The sequence below is a fragment of the Phytophthora ramorum genome, assembly GCF_020800215.1.
Source record: "Phytophthora ramorum isolate Pr-102 chromosome Unknown Phyram_PR-102_s0018, whole genome shotgun sequence".
Classification (NCBI taxonomy): Eukaryota; Oomycota; class Peronosporomycetes; order Peronosporales; family Peronosporaceae; genus Phytophthora; species Phytophthora ramorum.
In genome coordinates this window covers 1,067,607-1,087,977 of record NW_027150664.1, presented here as the reverse complement: position 1 = coordinate 1,087,977, position 20,371 = coordinate 1,067,607, and the positions used below count along the sequence as shown (strand labels likewise).

At 53.0% G+C, this 20,371-nt stretch overlaps 5 protein-coding genes across 5 annotated transcripts; 1 reads left to right on the top strand and 4 right to left on the bottom strand.

The window, feature by feature from the left end:
* Nucleotides 1-418: 418 nt before the first annotated feature.
* On the bottom strand, nucleotides 419-1,216 carry KRP23_13717 (putative sterigmatocystin biosynthesis peroxidase stcC; the record flags this gene model as incomplete). The annotated part of the gene is made up of 1 exon (XM_067884465.1): nucleotides 419-1,216. The coding sequence occupies one exon, from the start codon at nucleotides 1,214-1,216 to the stop codon at nucleotides 419-421; it is 798 nt and encodes a 265-aa protein (XP_067738480.1).
* Nucleotides 1,217-2,163: 947 nt separating this feature from the next.
* On the bottom strand, nucleotides 2,164-4,947 carry KRP23_13716 (uncharacterized protein; the record flags this gene model as incomplete). The annotated part of the gene is made up of 1 exon (XM_067884463.1): nucleotides 2,164-4,947. One exon carries the CDS (start codon nucleotides 4,945-4,947, stop codon nucleotides 2,164-2,166), a length of 2,784 nt encoding a protein of 927 aa, XP_067738479.1.
* Nucleotides 4,948-5,115: 168 nt separating this feature from the next.
* On the bottom strand, nucleotides 5,116-7,646 carry KRP23_13715 (uncharacterized protein; the record flags this gene model as incomplete). The annotated part of the gene is made up of 3 exons (XM_067884462.1): nucleotides 5,116-7,015; nucleotides 7,069-7,134; nucleotides 7,195-7,646. The coding sequence occupies 3 exons, from the start codon at nucleotides 7,644-7,646 to the stop codon at nucleotides 5,116-5,118; spliced, it is 2,418 nt and encodes an 805-aa protein (XP_067738478.1).
* A 4,209-nt stretch (nucleotides 7,647-11,855) lies between these two features.
* Nucleotides 11,856-13,215, bottom strand: KRP23_13714 (putative vacuolar membrane protein; the record flags this gene model as incomplete). Its single annotated transcript, XM_067884461.1, has 4 exons — nucleotides 11,856-12,761; nucleotides 12,834-12,890; nucleotides 12,961-13,010; nucleotides 13,089-13,215. The coding sequence occupies 4 exons, from the start codon at nucleotides 13,213-13,215 to the stop codon at nucleotides 11,856-11,858; spliced, it is 1,140 nt and encodes a 379-aa protein (XP_067738477.1).
* A 4,507-nt stretch (nucleotides 13,216-17,722) lies between these two features.
* KRP23_13713 (putative vacuolar membrane protein) lies at nucleotides 17,723-18,916 on the top strand (the record flags this gene model as incomplete). Its single annotated transcript, XM_067884460.1, has 2 exons — nucleotides 17,723-17,870; nucleotides 17,931-18,916. The coding sequence occupies 2 exons, from the start codon at nucleotides 17,723-17,725 to the stop codon at nucleotides 18,914-18,916; spliced, it is 1,134 nt and encodes a 377-aa protein (XP_067738476.1).
* Nucleotides 18,917-20,371: the final 1,455 nt, after the last annotated feature.

Sequence of the window (20,371 nt, the reverse complement as noted above, 5' to 3'; positions counted from 1 at the left end):
CCATCCACTACGTAGTAGCTACTAGTATTTGTACTGGCGAGATGAACTAATACACCAACGTTTTTTCTCTCGATAACATCGCTAATACTTCGAAGTAATAGTTAACTGCTCAAACCTCGTAAGACCGCGGAAATAAAGGGCAACGCTTGTAGCATGCCGCTATGCCGATTTCAACTGCAGCAACAAAACAATGTCGTGCTTACTGTGTTTCTCCCCGATTATATCTTTGACGCGAATGCACGAGTATGAAAAGCTCAGCGCGGCAATAAAGTGGAGCACTTGGTACCCCATTTAAGCTCGTCCTCAGCTTGCTTTGCTTTTATCGAGGATTGGCGCTTCCGAGCATGTAATCGCTCATCAAAGAATTGAAAGGATCATATTGAAATTTGTTCCTTCTCTCATCCCCAAATGTGTGACCTCACACTTCAACGGCATTCAGGTACGATATCGTAGCGAGGGCGTCATCGTACGTAATGGACGTGTCGGGCTTGGTCCAGCCCTCAGGGAACATTTCCTGCAGGAAGAACGTGGCAGTGAACGTCGTGGCCGTCGAGTTGCCATTCTCGCCACCAAATCCACGCAGGAGCAGGGCCGCCTCAGCCCCTGCGATGAAAGCGGGGGTGGTGCCAAAGTCGAACTCTGGGTTGTGCTCCTCCCCCCACGCCATACGCGCGGCGCGGATCGTAGCAACGTCCGTGACGTCCACCGATCCGTCGAGTCCGTAATTCAAGACGTCGTTGATGAGACCGGGGGTGACGAGGTACGGGTCCACTCCGAAGTACGAGTCGATGCGCGCCAAGGACGCGTCGTGCTCCACCTGGTCGTTGTGCTTGGACAAGTCGTTCATGTCGAACAGGTCCGGCGACAGACCTCCCATGACGGCGGCCAAATCCTCAGCGATGTTGAACTTGTCCATGACGACGGCCAGCGCCTGGTCCACCGTGATGTTCTTGCCGTCGCGAGGGAGGTATCCGTGGTTGGCGAGGGTGTTCATGGCGGGGCAGGGCGAGCGACGGAATGGGGCCGTCGAGTTGACCGCACCCGAGGTCAGGTACGTTGGCGGGCGGTAGTACTCGCCCTTGGACAGGGCGGCAGCCTCAGCGAGAGCTGCTTCGGCCTCGGCCTCAGTGTAGCCGTACGCCACACCAATGGCAGCAACAACGAAAGCGAACGACGCCGAGATGCCAAATTGACAAGTCAAGTATCCGATACTCATTCATTCCTCTTGGCCCTGCAAAAGGGAAATGCTATTATAGTTCGGGTTGGAAAGGATAGTAGCGTCTGATGATGGTGCAGGCCCAACGCGACTGCGATAACATTTGCGTGAGTATGCTCTCGCCATCTTGGTCAAACTGTTTTGCCCACTTCTCTAGTCGCGCACGTGCACGATGAAGATTGTTGGCCTGAACCACCAGATTCCGATGAGCTGTACCTGAAGCTTAGAGACCGGATCGACAATGCAACTTTACACCTCACAATGCCGCGACAGAACCTCAAGTGGGATGCCGTGTCGCCTTCATGCATCAGTCGCGCACAGCTGGAGGGGTCGCGCAGTTCCACAGACCACGAGCTCTGCTGTCGGCATTGCCGATACCTAAAGGTGCGTGTCAGACACTGCAAGCAATAAATCCGACCGTCGTGGCAACGCAAGGGATCTGCATTACCTGACTCCGTCCGACGCGTGATACATGTAGCATTTGCTGGCCGTCGAGGAATTGCTGGGGCCCACCACCGTCCGCCAAAGAAACGAAGGCCTGAAGTCGTCGGTTGTTGGTGATGCAAGAGCGCGGCGGAGAAATCAACGCCCAGCTCGCTCGCCTCTGTGTTTGGATCACCGCCTTCAGCGGACAGAGAAGCAAAACTAGCTTGAACCTTCACTTTTCCTGCTTCCCGACCTCGCCGGAGATGCTCTTCACGTCACCTCCTGCAACACCATGCGATCACCAAATGCCAATATCCAACCCCGCCTCGTAAATCCCAACGCAACTGCTCAATTTAAACACATCTGTGCATCTGGCGCCTGATGCTGATGCTGCTGCTGCCCACCAACAACCTAGCTAACGAACAATTCAGGAAAGACGGCCGAACAGGGCAGTCACCAGCTTGCCGTCCACCTACTACTCAGCGCGCACACCCAAAATTTCCAGCTCTCTTCACCGCCACTCACGCCGACGCCGTAGGCTCAGCATCAGTGCCAACCACAGCACCGGCCGCGGCGACGGTCTCGTGCTCAGCACCCTTGGACACGTCCACGCTTTCAGGCTCGCCGCTCTCAGTCGTGGGTTGCTCGTTGTTGTTCTCATCTTCGTCATCGCTATAATCTATCGTGAAGACGCCAACAAACTTGGGATCCTTGGTGGCGTCGGCATCAGCACCAGCCACGCTCGGGTCCTCAGGCTCTTCCAGTGCGGCCCGCAGCATCTCGTGCGTAGCCTCGTCACTCTTCTCTTCATGGTCGTCCGTAGAGGATCCGTGATCGCTGCCACCGTCTTCTGCGGTTGCAGTCTCAGAAGACGAGCTGCTATCGTTCTGGTGGCCGCTGCTTGCAGCACCCGACGATTTCCGCCGCCAGCTCCACTTCTTCGGGATCGAAACCTCGGAAAGCTTGCTCCGCATTGACGTGATCGAGTTGCGGGAAAGAGACAACTGGCGCCTACCCATCGAAGGTGTGTTGTTGCTCCCGACGCTACTGCTGGTTGCACGGTTCAGCTCGCTGGTCGAAATGATGCTCGCATCGCCCTCTCCTCCGTTGACTGGCATCGTGGTCATTGTGGGCATAGCCTTCTTGCGTCGCGCCTTCTGCTTGGGCTTTTTCTTGTGGGGATCCTCGCCCGTACGAAGAATCGTGTCGTATCGGCAGTACACGCACTGATCCGCTACGTGATTCAACAGCTCCTGCGGTGAGGAGCCCGCGCCATCACGCATGAAGGCGTGCCACGACGAATATCCGCCATCAAGTGTGCTGACGAACCGGAAACCACGCTTCTGGAAGAATATTGCGGCTTGGTTGAGGCAATCGGTGTCCAGGCGGACAGCATCGCGGATGCTGGTTTTCGCGTCCTCCGAAGTCGCCAGCTCAGGTGGCATGCCAACACCATGGCCCACCAGCACCACATGAACCTGCGACTTCATCGGGTTGAAGGCTTCCATGCTCTTAGCGATCAGCTCCGGTGAGTCGAAGACAGAAGGGTCCAATGTGTACGCCACCGGAATGCGGCCGCTCTTCAGGTCTTCCGAACTGCGCAAACCTCTGCAGTCAACAACAAAGAAGCGAAGATTGCTGCCAGAAGACTGCTGCTGGTCACTCAGTTTATCACCACCACCCATGAGCTGCGGGCCTACTTCCTCGACACTGACAGGCAAGGCAAAATACGCTGAGGGCGGATCGTGCTTCTCCGCTGGGTGCTCCCACTGGGTCTTTCCAGTCTGTGTATGGTACCAGAAGATCTTGCCCGCAATCGAGCGCGACTCCTTCATCACCCACTGCGACATATCCACCGCGGCTTCGGCAGTAGATTTCCGGTCCGAGCTTGATGGTGCGCCGAGACCACTGGAAGGAGGACCGCTCACGCTGCCGTTGTTGGACTGAGCCCGCACTTTCTTAGCTGCCATACCAGCACCCGATCCGTACGCAATCTCAATCGCCTGGCGCGATGAGCACCTCATGTCGCTCGTCGCCTCACGTTGAGAACACTTGTACGTCTTGGGGGTCTTGCTGCGCAGCCGAGAGGCCAGCAAACACAGGAAGCGGACATGCTCCTCGTCGGCAAACGCCTTCGAGTTGAACGTGGCGCGAATCTGATCCTGAACCTCTTCCGTCGACCCACACCCCGTGAGCACCTCCTCACGCTGAATCAACGCCGCGATCACGAAAAACAACCCAAACAGCGAGTCGCCCGTCAGCAAGTACTGGTCCATGACGTACACGAACGCAGCGGGGGGCACCACCTGGTACAAATGTCCAAGCAAGAAATCCGCGGCAAAGAGCTGTCCCGCCACACTCCACTCGTTGCCACACCACTGGTTCAAACAGTGCGCGAGCTGCGGAGCGTGGTAGCTCAGCAACTGCTCCACCAACTGCTGCCGTTCGCGTCTCAGCGTCTGCGCTTCCTCTTCGTCCGCACGCCGCTTGCTCTCGTCAGCCAAGGACGACGTCGAGTCCATAGAGCTCGATCTCTGCAACGGCGCATAAGCGTCCTCCATACTGCTGCTACTTCCTCTATTGCCACTACCTGCTACACTCGCTTGTAACCCTGTCGAATCACTAAACAAACTGTCGGCCACCACAAAATGAGGCAGAAAGTGGGCACAATACTGGTAGAAGCAGTCGTAGATGGTGGGCAGCGGCATCTTGAGCAAAAAGAACGGGGCCACAACCCTCGCCATGCCCGTCGAGTAGGCCACGCTCTTAGTGGTTAAAAACCACATGAGCAGCACCTCCAGCTCCTGTTGCACCTTCTCCCGGGCCTTAAGCTCTGTCGGTTCGAGGATTTCAGCCACGTCGCCGCACTCGTCCACCAGCAGCGGATCTCTGGGCAACTTACCCAGTCTTTGCAGCATCCTGTCGAACTCCTGGGCCGCTGAACCGTGCTGGTTGCGTCTGTACACGTTGAGTAGTACCTGCCAGATCTCCCCGCGTAAAGCGTCGCACTGAGGGGGCAGGCAGGGCGCCACGCTGGCCAACACGCAGCTCTTAACTTCCTCCACGCCTGGACGGCGCGTGATGGGCCTCTGGGCGATCTCCGCGGCGCTACAGGAGGCGGAAGACGAGGAGCTGGACGAGAAGAGCTGCAGCAGGTTCTCGGCCAGATTGCAACGCTCCTGGGACGACTTGGACACCCACACACGCATGCATCGTCGCGTCAGGACCTTGCGCAGCGCCTCGTGCTGCTGCTGGAGCGCGCGCGTGTCGGGGGACGACGCGGCGGCGCCGGACGGAGACGCCATGGCGGGAAGGACGCGTATTGGTTTGTGAAGGGGGAGAGGTGTGGGCTGATTATTAAGAGATGTGAAACCACTTGGAATTTGTATGTGTAAAATACGGAAATAGAAAGATTTTGGAAAGTCTGAGTTGGTAATAAAAAACAAGGACATGTGTAACGTATGAGTTGGTGGTTATAGTCTCTGTTGAAGTTGTTGCAGTAGCTGGTGCGCTGCGGCGAAAGTGTCCACAGGCTGTACAATGTCCATTCGGGAGTCGATGGACATGGAAGTCTCGATTTGTTGGGGAGATGAAGGTGATGGAGTGGTCGGGAGCGAGACGAGACGAGGCTCGCAGCGAGAGAGAACCAGGCGGAAGACACTGCCGATGACACGGTCGAGCGTCTTGCGCTTCTCTGCGAGAGGCAGTTGCACGTAGTCTTCTGCGGGGAGACCGAGTAGCCGCTCCACTGTCTCACCTTGGCATAGCACTGGTAGTGGGGGCGTGCGGGATCGACCGTTCTCGAGCGTCACGAACAGCTCGCGGTACGTCTGCACCGTGTCTTGCATCCCGTAAAACATTTCTTGGCAGAACGAGCACTTCCACTTGGGCGGGCCATGAGTTGTCTGCTGTCTGGACACCATCTCTAGAGGACGAAAACAATGCTTGTGGGCGCACATTGTCGAGTGGCCCTTTTCACAAGTTAAATCGCAGGTGTAACCTTGAGCTCCGAGACTGTCGCTCGGAATCAACCAGCCAACAGCGGTGACGGTCATTTCGACCATCGTGAGCGCGTGTGCTGCGAGGGCGTAAGGCGTGACAGGTCGATCTAGTGCAGTGTGCATGAGACCCGGGGTCGTATTCACCACGGTGAGCTTGGAGCTGTTGCTGAAGAGTGACTGCTTGCCGAAGATGCTCTCCCAGTCCGAGCACAATACCACAACATTTGAAGAAGAGGCGCTGTACGCTTTCGTCGGGAAGGCAAACTCAGCTTGCGGCGTTTGCACTGACGCAGGTGGCATGAGTCCAGATTCCCGGAAGCGGCGCACCGGCTTCGATTCCATGTCAATTGCCACAAGTCCATCCAAGAACACGCTTTGTCCAGGTACGAGCCGCAATGCGGTCAAGGCGTTTTCTCCTGTGACTTCAATTGTCAGCAACTGCTTGGAGGACGCGATGTAAACTTGCAGCATCACAACCAGATAGTACTTTGACACTATCGTGCGGTCCAACGGCGGAGGTGGCCGCATTTTCGCGTCCATCGCCCCCGGCTGGTTCGTCTTTGGGTCGTAGTATGAGTAAAAGAACGCTGCCAATAGCGGGATCCCGTGAGAAACCTTGATACTACGCACGTGAGCATACAGCGAGAAGTTGTGCCAACCTGGTTTGATATCTCCCAAGCTGGATAAAGGTCTTTCTGCTTCGCCATGGTCTTGTTGGACTGCCGGTGAATTGGTGGGGCTTTTTACCTGGGCGACTCGACTTGGCTTGCAAAATACAACAGTAGCACTGCCGTACTCAAAGTAATATGCCATCCTCTGCTGGGACGAATACTCGTTCAAAATGTGTAGAATCTCCGAGTCATGTTGATCGCACACGTGCACGAACGGATGAAAGATCGAGAGCGTGTCACCAACGCGAAATAGACGACTGAGCGCGACTTGGTCATCCCAGAGAACCATTAAGTGCAAGCCTTGCGTCATTCGCTGCGTGTTCGGCATTGCTCCAGCAGGAAGTCGAGTGGTGGTTTGATCAACGTCTCCCAATATAATAACTTGACGGTGGACATACAGCGGCGTCTGGCACGGTCGAATAGCACCAATATCAAGCACCTTCGCCTTTACCATCAATTGCTGGATCACCGCCGGGTCTTGAGCTCCAGCAACCAGCTGATCCACTCGACACAAACGAATCGAATCCGCCAGCAACCTCCGATCTAGCGGCCTTTGTTCATCCAGCCGCGCAGTCAGAAACGCCGTCGGTAATAACGTGAACTTGGCACGGTTACTACCACTTGCCATCTCCCTTCTTTCCAACAATTTTGCATTGGTAAACGCTACATCTCGACCAATCTGGAATGGGAACGTCGCTGCACTGCACCAAATATTCAGTTCACCCCCTTTTCTCACTGAAAACTATGAACTCACCTCGGCTCGTACTGCAAATGATCATGTAAATAATCCACACACGTCCGGAACCGTTGGTGCAGATACCTAACCAAAGCATTTTAGCACAAACCTTGTCATCAAATTCCAATCAACCATTGCACTCACATATACGCCATCACATCTTTCGCGTTCTCCATCACAATAGTGATTCGGTGGTTCCCGTAGTTTGCCACTTTGGCCACCAGAGCTTCTTGCTCCCCTTCCGCCAGTAGGTCTCCCATATCCTCGTCGTCTCGAATCTTCCTCCTCTTCCTCGGAACCCCCACCCCTGCTTCCTTTTGCTCCAATAATTTGGCCAGCTCCGTGACCACCACCGCCTCTGTGAGCCCGTCCGGATACGCCTCAATGAGCCGCAAGAACTTGGTGAAGACCCAATAGAACGGGAGACGCGGGGAGTCTGCGCTAATTCCGCGCTTTCGCTGCCATAGTTCGCGCAATTTCAACTGTACATACAACACTTGGCGCTCCACGAAGTCCACGCTTTGTTGCGGAGCTGCACCGCCGCTTGGACGAGTGACCGGCCGCTCGAGCTCCTCGATGGCGTCCAGCAGCTCCATTTATGATTGGCAATACAATAATAGGTGGTGTGGTGCACACAACAATAGGTATATTTCACTGCTTCCAAGAGCACAATACAAAGGTTTAACGAGTTCAATCTGTCCGGCGAGCCATCTGACCAAACGCTGCACACTTGCGATTCTAAAGCTGAAACTGTACATGCACCTTGGACAGCGAAGCGCTCGCCAAGATCCAAAACTGAGCAATCATTGTTCACCAACTTACCCTGACACGCAATAGCAAAATAAAAAGAAAACAGGACTCCGTGCCTAATACTTGCCAGGGACCTGCGCCAGCACCTTCATCTTGGAGTGAAGCCATTTCGTCAGTGAGCGTTTACACGGTTCTGCGGCAAATCGGGCAGCTCGGTTGCGTGCAGGCCTTCTTGCACCACGCGGCCCACTCGCCGAGGCAAATGCCGTGGAAATGGTGACCGCAGTGGGTCTTTGAAATCGATCTTTTCCTGGGTGAGCCAAACGGAGACCAGCAGATAGCACACATGTCGTCCATGCTGACACCGACAGAGTCCGGTGGAAGAAGCAGCTTGGCAACCATCAATTCGTCTCTCGGTTTCACCACAATCAGCAGACTGGACCACTCAATGGAATTCTTGTTCTCATCAGCATCAAACCGATAGTACACGTATCCCTCGGCGTCTTGATATCGAGAGCAGACAGACATCTCATCGTCCGCCTTCACACCTTCAAAACGCCAGCAGCAATCGTACAAACCGCAGGTAACAGGCTTCATTCTCCAGCGACATAGCGGGCAATGGACGTTGTCATCCAGAATGAGATTAAACAACTCAAACTTCTTGCGGTGAATGGCCATGTGGCGGAACGCAGGACAGGCACGATTCTCGCATCGCCCTTCGATGTTGAGCCCTTTGCTGCAAACGCGCCACTCAGGAGCTCTGTCGGAGAAGTCAACCGCAGTTATGATCGAGCCGTCAGACACGTCGGCGAAAGTTTGAGGTGTGGCGAAGCCTCCTGTGCTGCCACCCAGGATCCGTCCCATCGAGTGAAGGGTGTCTGCATTCCCAATGTTGTAGAACGAAAGCGTACAGTCATCTTGGAGTCGCTTGCCTGCAAACACAAGGCGTTGATCCTCAGGTGGTATGCCCTCTTTGTCTTCGATTCGGGCCTTAATGTAGGCCACCGTATCAGTCGACGTGCACTGAACTGCGGCAGTCCTCCCATAAAAAAAGTCGACAAACACTGTCATATAAGTTCCTCGGATTCTCGACGTCGTCGCCACAAGGCGGGGGCTGTTGCTCATCAATTCAGGAACGAGATACTCCAAACGAGAACTGTTGCTCACTCGGACCCCGTGCAGCATGATACGGTTCACCCCCCGCACTACACTCTTGTTGGGCGTCATTTCACGAATCTTCTTGTTGACAATCGTCTTGAGATCACCCACTCGCGTAATCGTCTCCTTCGGAAAATCAAAGCTGTGAACCTCCACCACACCTTTAGGCCCTGCTCCTTTGCATCTCGCCACGGCACTGGAAGCACGAAAGCAGACATGACAGTGCTACCGGTAGCAGAGAGATGCTCAATTTAAAGCGGGGATTGGGAGGATGGAGAAAATTGGAGACTGGTCATCTAGACCGACCCACACTGATCGACTGTACAGTTAGAGCTCGTAACATTCTTGAGAAAGCATGAGCCCGTTGGTCTTTCGGCCGTTGTGTTGAACTTCGTAGACACCCTTTCTCGGCCACTGCTCAACTTCGTTTTTGGCATCCCTCGCATCCAGCACTGCACTCAGATTGTCGGGTAATTGTTGGGATATTGTCCCGGGATTGTTTTTAGATGCGGCAAACGAAAAATAGCTATAGGCTGAGATCACTCTATGCTCCAGCGCAGAGCACACGCCAATACGACAAGATGCCTGCGTCAACCACATCTTCATTGTCTTCTCGGTACGTGAACGCTGCTCACTGAGGTGACACCGCCACTGTATCTCACGTACTCGTAGCTCCTCCGACAAGAACTCATCAGAGAGCAGCAACGGCAGCCGTCGAAGCAGTGGTTCCAGAGGTGAGTCTTGTAGCATAACTGATCTGGATCATTTGTTCAGCTCACCAAATCGATTGGCTTGCTGTATCTGCAGATTCGAAGCTGCTTTTACGTGCTGCGAGCGACTTGGCCGAGGTAGCTGCAGCACATGCAGCTTATGCTACTATCTCTCTGACTTTGGCTCCATTGCTTTTTGTAGACTGCTTCGGTGGCGTCTTCAACCAGCTCATGGACGACTACTTCTCGCTCCAGCCGCAGCGAAAGGCGTTTAGGAGGCGCCACTGCTTCACTAGCAACTTCATGTAAGTAAGACTGTTGTCGTTGCAGTTCTCTTTCCAACTAACCTGCCAATTTCAATCCAGGCGCCTCGCTCCGTGACCTAGAACTCCGCAAAAGTCAGATTGAGCTTGAGCTAGCGCAGGTGCAGCATGAGTTACAGCTACGCGAGTCACAGAGTGCGACGGCACGAAAGCCATAAATGGCCAAATTTGGTGGCGGAATCAAATAAACGAGAAATGCGCGGACGCCATACTAAGTGGCGGCTCACAACCTGAACGACGAGACCATATAGCAGTGAGCCCCAGCAAGTCGTGCAGTTTGTCTGTAGTTTCTTCTCCAAAATAATTGGCGCTCCCATTTTCAAATGTGCAAGTTCGGAGTGTCGATACGTGGTCAGGATTACATTATGATAGTACTTGGCTGTCGCTTCTTTCAACGACGAGCTTACGAAGACTGCCACGCCTTCTCATTTTGCACGCGCATGTGCTAGGCTTCGCCTTCGTCGTACACCTTGGTCATACCGTCGCCAAAAGGTTGAACGACTCCTTCTCCATTTTATGAAGAGAACTCTAGCTGCGGCACCGAGGTATCGTAGCACTCTGCCATATTCGCATGGTATTATATCGCATTCTCGCTATCGATATCGTAGTGCGCAATCGCTAAGTCATTTTACAACTGAACCAGACATGGGGCCTTTGTCAACTCACTTGATGGAGTATCCTTTGAATACGAGACTGCACCTCTACGATAACACTATTTGAGTTGCATCTCACAGGAACATCCACATGTAGAAGGCAATTTTGACTACTGAAGTGTTGATATTCATCATGTCTCGCCGCTAGCCACGGATAAACTCCGGAATAAGAGACTAGTACATACTCATAGCCAAACTGGCCACAGCACACGAGTGCAGTCTGCAGATTCCCCTCGAACAAAAGTGTTAACTACTCGATGATTCGGCGACATTTGTCACGATGGAAGGAGTAAGCGTTGAAGCTATCCGCGAATTTACTACTCTTTTCACTGCAGAACTACTACTACGAAATCATTTGCACGAAAAACATAGAAGTACCCCAGCTCCATAGGGAACTGACGAAGGATCCGCCACTTGCCTTCACGCCTTCAAATTTCCACACGCACCTGTAAACTCCACATGTGCGAGGCTTCACCACTCTAGGGAGGCACTTCGGACACTGCACTGTGCCATCCCTCACGAGGTTGAAAAGGTTGAATCTCTTGCAGTTAAATATCATTTCACCAAATGCAGCACACGCGCGATTTTCACAGCGACCATCAAGATGCAGTCCGAAGGCGCGCACACGCCATTCTGGAACTCTGCGTAAGAGCGCTCGCTCGTCGGAAACGCCAGCGAAGAGAAAAGAACTTAGACCACCGCCTCTCAACTGCAACTCCAAATGCACGATACTTTGGGTAGAAATATTGTAGTTCAGGAGCGTATGTTCGTCTTGAAGTTGTCTGCCGTCGAGGATAAGCCGTTATTTGGCTAGGGAGTTCTGGACAGGCTCATTTCCAAAGCTGCTTCACGCGGACTTCACTTTGTAAGAGATACTACCACGCAGCATCAAGGCTGTGTACGTCACGCGAATTTTTCAAGTGCCAGGACGCTGGTTTCTTCTCGCGGCGGTTGAGAAGACTGACATGTGAAGTGCATTGTAGATAATTGGCGACATGGAAGGTTGGTGAGTAAGGCAGAGAGGAAATAAAGGATTGGCGGTGGAATATAAATGCATGGAGTAGTTTCTTATGAATCCTCAACTGTTGGTTTGCTTGCCTTTTGAGCTCAATTTGATAGGAAAAAAACTGCGTGAGTAGAAGTACATGAAGCAAGCATTATCATTCTACTTGATCTATTGAACTAAAGAGCTATTCGAAGTATCATGCTAATCAAGCAAGCGTAGTCATATCTTCGGAGGTTTTTCTCGGCTCTGGCTGGAGCGGCGTGCCTGTGACGCTGCAATACTCGAGGATACCGAAGCCCCCCATCACCAAAACCGAGCCGGCGATGCATTCCCATGAGAAGGACGTGTCATGGACCACAGTGTCCACAATCCCGGACAGCGGGATCGTAAGCATGCAACCCACACTCGTCTCCAGAGGCGACGTCCAGCACAGCGACAACGGCAGAAACACACAAAAGATGATTGACATCAGACCACTAACCACCAGCAAAACTAGCCCGTGGGTGTTGTCCGGCAAACCGAGCGGCTCGTACAGTGCTTCGATGGGACTATACGCCAGCATAGCACTACCAACGATCCACATCGGAATGGTGAAGAGTCCACATAACCCCGTCATCGTCAGCAGCGTCGCTGTGTCCGTGATATCATCACCCATCGTCAGTCGAATCGCGACTTCGTATCCCCCATACAGCGCTGCCGAGAGCACCACCATGAGGCCTGCAACAACGCCCGTACCAGCAATCGCATCGAGATCATCTCCGTTCTGGAACATGACCACGAGCGTGACGCCCGCAAACGACGTGAACACGCCACACATTTTTCCAAAAGAAAGTCGTTCGTGCAAGAAGCAGATCGAGAAGCAGTAGACGAACAGCGGCGAGCAGTTGAAGATGGCCGTGCCGGCTGCAACGCTCACGTTGGCTAGCGCTGCATACCAGAAGTAGTCTGTCACGCAGTAGAACGCACTCAGAAACGCTGCGATCCGCCAAAGCTTCGGCAACGGAATCACCGAGTGACGTTCCAGGACTCGAACACAATCCAACGGAGCAAGTCGGTCCTCCTCCTCACCATGAAGCCAGAAGTATCCTACTAGCAGAGGGAGGAGCACAACCTGAAGTGCAGCACAACACAAATATCAGCACAAACGCCCAAACTCAACCACCAAATCGCACAAATTGCTGACCGGTGCTGTGTGGTTGAAGCACACGATGAAAAATGGCTTGTCGAACTCAGCTGCCCCCTGCAAACAAATCAACAGTCAGTTATGAGCAGGTCAATGGACAAATGTAACAAATAGCACGGTAATTGACCTGCAGTCCTTGGGAAGCTTCAGCTTGCAAGACCCACGACCAGATGAGAGCTGGAAAAGCAGGCATTTTGTAACCGACAGCGAGTTAGTGGAATGTGGCAATGTGGCAATGGTTTGTGGCTGTGCCACCTCCGAGGGCGACGAGTCCTGCATGTTTCGGGAGATTTAGTTTGGATTCTGCTGGAACTTCATCGGTTGAGAACAGCTTGGTGAGCTCGTGGGGGGCTGCCGGGTGGAAGTCGGTCACTCGCGTCATGGACGATAAATGAGCTGTTCGCCTTGACGAAAATTGTCAACTGAGCAGCTGAAATGATGTTGAGCGAAGGTTACGCATTAATCCTGTGATACTGTATACCCTGTCTAATTGAAGCGATCGGTTTAAATAATAAATACAAATCGTAAGGTAGATTGTTGTGGAAGTCAATGTGGCCCTGATTTGCTGGAATTTTGGGAGGGGGAGATTTTCGTGTTCAGGAGAACAATTGCGTGTTCAAGGCCGCGGCATGAGTGTAGGGACTCGCAAGCGCCAGCCTGTGGTATTTGAGCAGTCTGACTCTGCAGCATTTTCAAAGCAGATGTATTGTTGTAGCAGTGCTGCGAGGACAAGCACTTGGAATGAATCACTAGTCGGTGTTCATCTTAAATCGTCTGGAACTTGCATCAGCTAATCACTTGGTTAGGTACAGCACACTTATCTGTATCAAGCTATAAGGTTAACCAGCCAGTATTTCTTGTTGGCGGGTCCACCTGGACCCCAGCTTGTACACTTGTGAACATCTTTGAGACGGAAACACGGGTAGGGCTCGATGGTGGGGTCTTCTATTCGTGGACAAGCCAAGATGCACCTCGAATTTACCCCTGACAGCCGAGTTCGTGGTGTGACCATGTCCTTTGCCCAATTTGCGGGATCAAACTCTGGTCGATAGGTGGGCAAATCCAACGCACTCAAGGTTAATAGAGAAGCAACGAGCAATCAATAAGCAAACGATACTTCGCCAATCGTGGAGAGCATGATACCAACAGCAAGGAAGATGACTGCATGTATGCGTATCGTTGAATTTGTAAAACTTCCGTCTAATCAAGCCGAAGATCCCCTCCCGGTTTTCTTATCAACCTGCCAGTGATTCCAACTCTGATAAAAGGCTCGACGCCCACTGCGTTACGACAAAGAGGGCAGCTTGACAGTGTGCCATGGCCGCCGCACCACTTTGCCCGCGTACCGATGCATGCACGGTGGAAGCTGTGACCACATTGAGCAACGACGACGACTTCCTTAGCTGTGGAGCCAAACGGTGACCAGCAAATAGAGCACACGTTGTCCTTCCGCACGACAACGGAACGCGAGTACCCAGGAACTTTCGCTGCAGTGCAGTCACTTCTCGACTTGCCTACAATCAGCAGACTGTCTCATTCGATGGACCCATGGGTTTCATCCGCGTCGAAGCGATAGTACGTACTCCCGCCCGCATCTCGCCACGGCGAACTAACGAAACAGCCGTCACTTGATCGGACTCCTTCGAACTTCCACACGCAGTTGTAAAACCCGCAGATAATTGGTTTGAACGTTTTGTAGCATCGAGGGCAGCGAACTTCCCGATCTTCCATGAGGTTGGACGAATCGAAAGCGGTTTGACAAATGACCATTCCTCCGAATGCTTCGCACTCACGATTCTCGCATTCGCCTTCGATGTTCAGTCCTTCTTCACAGATGCGCCAGTCAGAAGCAGTGCTCGACAGGTTGTGCTCGTGCAGGTTGGAGTTATCAGAAACGTCGGCAAAACCTTGTCCTGGACGAGGAAGTACCGCTCCTCCCCGCAACCTTGGCACCAAGCACGCTCTCACTTTTAATCTTGTAGTCACAGAGTGTACGGCCATCTTCGAGCTGCTTGCCTGCAAAGATAAGGCGCTACTGATCAGCTGGATTCCCTCATCTGTCTCTAATTTTGAGCTTGACATTGTCAACGGAGTCCGTAGGCATGCACGAGACGAATCCGACTCTGCCAGTTGGAAATTTGATCACAATGACCATGTCGCCTTTATCTTCAAAAACGAGGTGTGTCTTTACCACGAGACGCGGACAACCTTCGGCAGCAACTGGGATGATTGACTTGAGCGGACGCCCTCTGCCTAGCTCCGTGCCATACAGCCAGATCGACTCCACGAAACGACCCCCCCCCACCACCACCTTCCTTTCCGCGATAGGTTTCAATTTCTTGTTGACAATGTCGACAAGATCCCCCACTTGGTCGTCTTCGACTTGCTCTCGTCTCTCCTTCCATTGCTCGTCTAGATCGGACTGAGTTACCTCGACCATGCCTCGGATGCATTGGTCCTTCCACAGGATTGCAAGAACGAATTCCGACATGCTTTAGTTTAGCTTTTTGTGCCGGTTCGCAAATCAGCGGTATCCGGTGGTATATTTTTATCCGGTTTCCGGTCCGTACGGGTCGGGTGAGGTAGTTTGAGCAAGTTGGCGGTGGCAGATATGCGGAGTCGGCATTAGAGGAGCTGGGGTTTTCGGGATCTGTCCTGACTGGCGCGGGTGTGACGTCGGATTCAACCTCGATGATGGATTTGGGAATGGAGCTTTTGAGGAAATGATTAGTTGACCAGTCGTTCAACATGGTCAAGTATCCGTTGCCCCAGGTGCTGGTCCAATGTGAAGTCGCTCACGTGTGGGTTTTATGATTGTGCATGGAAGTTTGAAGGCGTGAAGGCAAATGTCGGCACACGGATGAACGGTATTAGTCTGTGGGATGGGGAAGTCTGTTGATTATTGTCAAGGAGAGAGGCATGCCGACTGCAACTCGGCTGGCAGTAGACAAGACGTCGAGTTCTGCACTATTCGCTGGTCTAACCAAAACGCTTCCGAAATCGAGAACAATAACTTTATGTGGTCACTATTTCCACCGCGGCTGCCTTGGCAAGTGGGCAAAAATCACGCTTCGTTCCCAGCATCAAGCTGTCCGATTTGTCGCCAAGCATTGTACATATAGTTCACTGAATCAAGAGTAAGCGTCAGGAAATGGGGATTTATAAGACGCTGAGCAGATTAAATTAGTTTTTCTTCAAAGCGCGGGAAGCCTCCGGAGAAGATGTTTTAACCCGCCACGCCTCTCCCTCGTTGCGGGGCTGCTAATCAAGTTCACCTTCGATGCCACCGTGTGGCACGATCTACCAGAACGTCTTGAGGAAAATATTGCAATGTGAGGTTTGAAAGCAATTAAAACTTGGGAATGGAAAGTATGAGAGCCGTTAATTAAGACGAAAAAGTCGCTGTTCCATCGAAGTTATCGTGCGACCGCGAATCCAGATCAAGAGAGTGGAAAGTCCTAGATTGTCCGGGAAACCACGTGTGCAAAGCGTTATCGATATTCAACGATGATGCTCCAGCCTGAATTAAAGAGATTAAAGATTTGCGGTGGCCTTCCTTTGCTCGCGCACTCCACGGCGACATGAGGCGACCAGCCAAAATCACTCACGGATTGGTCCTCAAGAGTTACAGCCCTGCGAACAGCATGATACCATTAGTAATCAGAGCTCGCTGTCTCTTCAGTGAATATGCTTTGTTGTGGTAGTCTTTAGCGCCCGACCTTGGCCATTCTGCAATCCCCCACCGTCGAGAATCAACAGCCCGGGATGAAGCTTCTCGTATTCGTGTGGGCCGGCTTCGCGGTTCTTGCCCAAGCCCAAGATGGATCTGAAGCTCAAGTTGCCCAAGTAGGCTCCGAGTCGCAAGCTGCTTCTCAAACACAAGGTGTCGATGCCACCCCGGAGCCAACTGCAAAGCTTTGGGATTACGCAGACTTGGTACGCACGACATCCCCCAGGCCTACGCGGAACGTCACGATGGCACCGCCTAGAGACCCCCGAGCAACTGAGGCCCCGACACCCGCGCCCACTCTTCCGCCTACGATGGCCCCGACACCAGCACCGACGCCGGACCCTGGTCCGTGGGTGACGAAGGAAATCAGCCACCAGGAAGTGAAACCTTTCGCCCAGCCCATGCCCGCCACGATTTCCGAAAAGGCCGGCGTCAAATTCAAGCCCCAGATCCAGATCAGGACGGGGTGTGTCCCGTACCCGGCCGTGAACTACCTCGGAGAGACTAGTGGTGGTCTCAAGACGTCAGGTGCCCCAAGGGTGGGTGTCGAGGGTCTGGCCACGGCTCGCAGGTCTACGGCCGCTCCGCGTGGCTCAACGATGTGTGGACTCGTGGTACTTCCCCAAGGACTCGCCGTCTTCAGGAATGGGCCACCGCCACGACTGGGAGCACGTCGTCGTGTTCATTGACAATCCGGACGTAGCGGAGCCCAAGATCATGGGCTGTTCAGCGTCGTCTCACAACGGCTACAAGAAGTACGCCCCGTGTCCCCCGTGGGTCATCGACGGCACGAGCGTCAAGGTGCGCTACAAGCACAGCTGGCCGATCAACCACGACCTGGACGTGACCGGAGACGCCGGCACCTTCCAAGACCTCATCATGTGGGACCAGATGACCGAGGATGCCCGTCGTGCCCTCAACGGAGTACACTTCGGTGACGCCAACACGCCCATGAACGACGGTAACTTCATCCCCAAACTCGAGAAAGCCTCGCCATTCTAAGTGTCGTAAACCGATCTTGGCTTGCATCACTATAAATATTCATCATGTTCATCTTCTTCTGCAACTTACAGTTCACAATCCCTTACTTTCTTCAAGTCAAACGATCATCCGCGAAGGTCGAATAAGGAATCGTCCCCACAGTCTCCTGCAAGCACCAATGACGCATGTCAATGGTTTGCACCCCGTGGCCCCCGCAGCCTCAAAACCAGCGGACGAGCGGTCCAAACTGCTGCCTTCCAGCCACGCGGATGCTCAGGAGGTGCGGTTGCTACACACGAAACACGTCGGGCTAGTCGCTCTCTTCGGTATGCGCAACAGATGAAGTACAGCATACACCTATATACTATACTAACTGTACGTCAAAGCTCTGGTGTGGTCGTGGGTGTTGCAGTCCGAGGCCTCCCAAGCTCTCCAGGAGGTGGTGCAGTTCAACAAACCTTTCTTCATTGTGTGCTTCAATCACACTATAACGGCAATTGTGCTCCCATTGGTGGTGGGGTACCATTGGGTTACTGGGGCTGTGGAGGACCGACTGAATGTCGTGGAAGTGCTCAAACACCACTCGGTGATTCCGTTGTCCAAGTTGTGTCGGGTCTCGGCGTGGCTGAGCGTTTTCTACTTGCTGGCGGACTACTTTTGGTACGCGGCATTGGCCAACGTCAGTGTGACGGCGGGTACTGCCATCTTCAACTGCTCGCCGCTGTTCGTGTACTGCTTTTCCATTTGCTTTTTGCACGAGCGACCGTCGTTTGGCAAAATGTGTGGAGTTTTGACGTCGTTTGTGGGGGTCATCATGGTCGTCGTGTTCCAAGATGGAAGTGACGTGAACGAGGTTGCGAGTACCAGTATGGTTGCGGGTCTTTTGGTGGTGATATCGGCGGCGCTGTATGGAGGATACGAGGTCGCACTACGTGTTGCTGTCGGAGAGGATATTACCGACACGTCGACACTGTTGACGATGACAGGGCTGTGTGGTCTGTTTACTGTGCCGCTTTGGATTGTCGGCAGCTTTGCACTGGCTTACAGCCCATTCCCGTCGCTGCTAGAGCCTCTGGGGTTCTCAGTTACTGGAAACGGAGTCATCTTGCTGCTGCTCAGTGGTATGATGGCAGTTGTCTTTAACGTGTTTCTGCCGTTGTCACTCTGCTGGACGTCCCCACTGGAGACGAGTGTGGGCGTGATGCTGACGATCCCGATCTCGGGTGTTATCGACACCTTGTTACACCACACGACGTTCTCGTGGGAGTGCATTGTTGGATCTGCGCTGGTGATGGGAGGCTTTGGAATCTTAGAGTACTTCAACACCCCAACTGAGGTTCCTCGCCATGAGCACTCGGCAGCACTGGTGTGAAATGGATTTGTGGTTGCACACTCGGGCCTGTGCGAGGCGCACCCTTGGTTCCAATCAAATCAAGGCTGCAATTCGTTTACCACCCCGGCAACGGCCGCGGTGACTTAGTTGGCGTTGCTACATGTACTTACGCAAGTGAATGAAATTACAGCTAAACTTGCGGTCCATGATCGCACGTGGGGCTACACAATATCAAAAATCCTCCCCCCACTCCAGGCGCTCCTATACCACTGAAGCACTTAGTCCCCAGGCGCTTCCATTTGGGTGCGGCACACTGTGCAGCTTGATAGGGTATCATTCTTCGCTCACCATCCAGCCCGCTTGTCAATGCAAGCATAGTAAAAACTGTGGCCACAATCAACAGTAACGATGGAGGGAGTTTTTATCGAGCCGAACTCGGACCTTTCAAATCTCGCTCGTGCGAATCCTTCCATAGGATCGGAAGAACCAGCATCGACGTGATCACTTGGTATAATTATGAGGTAACTCGAAAAAATGAGCTCATGGATAATTCTTCTCACGATCACTCACAAGTTCTTGACAGAGAGTTCTAGCCAACACAAATCGGCCTTAAAGGTCCAAAATGAAGTCTGAGCGTGATAAATCTGCCTCAAGCTGAGCTAGGCAAGTTTTGTTGATGGGACGTGGAGAAGTTCGTCCCGGGACACAAACAGCCGAGTCTGACCCGGAGGACAAACACGTGTCAAGTCGCACTGAAAAGACTAAACAGGTGCTCGACTACTTCAAAACGCTCATGCTGACTGTTGTACTCGTGTGGAGCTCCCAGGAAGATTTATCCTAGTGGCAGTTCAGCAGGTTCTCTTCCAGCAGCCACTTGCAACGGTTTGCGGCACACAGGACAACTGGGCAGAGAGGTGTGGTCGCTACACCACTTGGACCACTTGTCAATGCAACGGCGGTGGAATGTGTGTCCGCAAGGAACCGCAGTACTGGCGGATCGATCTATCGACCATACCTTGGTCCAGCAAATTAGGCAAATATTATCCTTGGTCACACGAGAATCGAGCGATTCAGTCAGCTTGGCTGCATTCGAGATACCTCTTGGTTTGACCACGAAGAGAAGACTGCGCCATCGAGCGGTTCCGCATATTTCCTTATCAAACGTGTTATATCCATTGTTGTCTGCATCTTTCCATGGTGAAATGACGGATAATCCATCTCGAGCCCGAACGCCTTCAAATTTCCAAGCACAATTGTAAAACCCGCAGGTAAGAGGCTCCACCTGGAAGCGGCACATCGGGCAGAGAATGCAGCCGTCCAGTGCGATATTGAACGACTCAAATTGATAAGGATAAATGACCGTCTGACGAAATGCTGGACAGGCCAAGTTCTCGCAACAACCTTCAATGTTGAGCCCTTCGGATGCGATGCGCCATCGTGGAAAAGTGGCCAGATCTCGCTGTTCCACAGCCGGGGCTTCTGGAATTCTCGTTA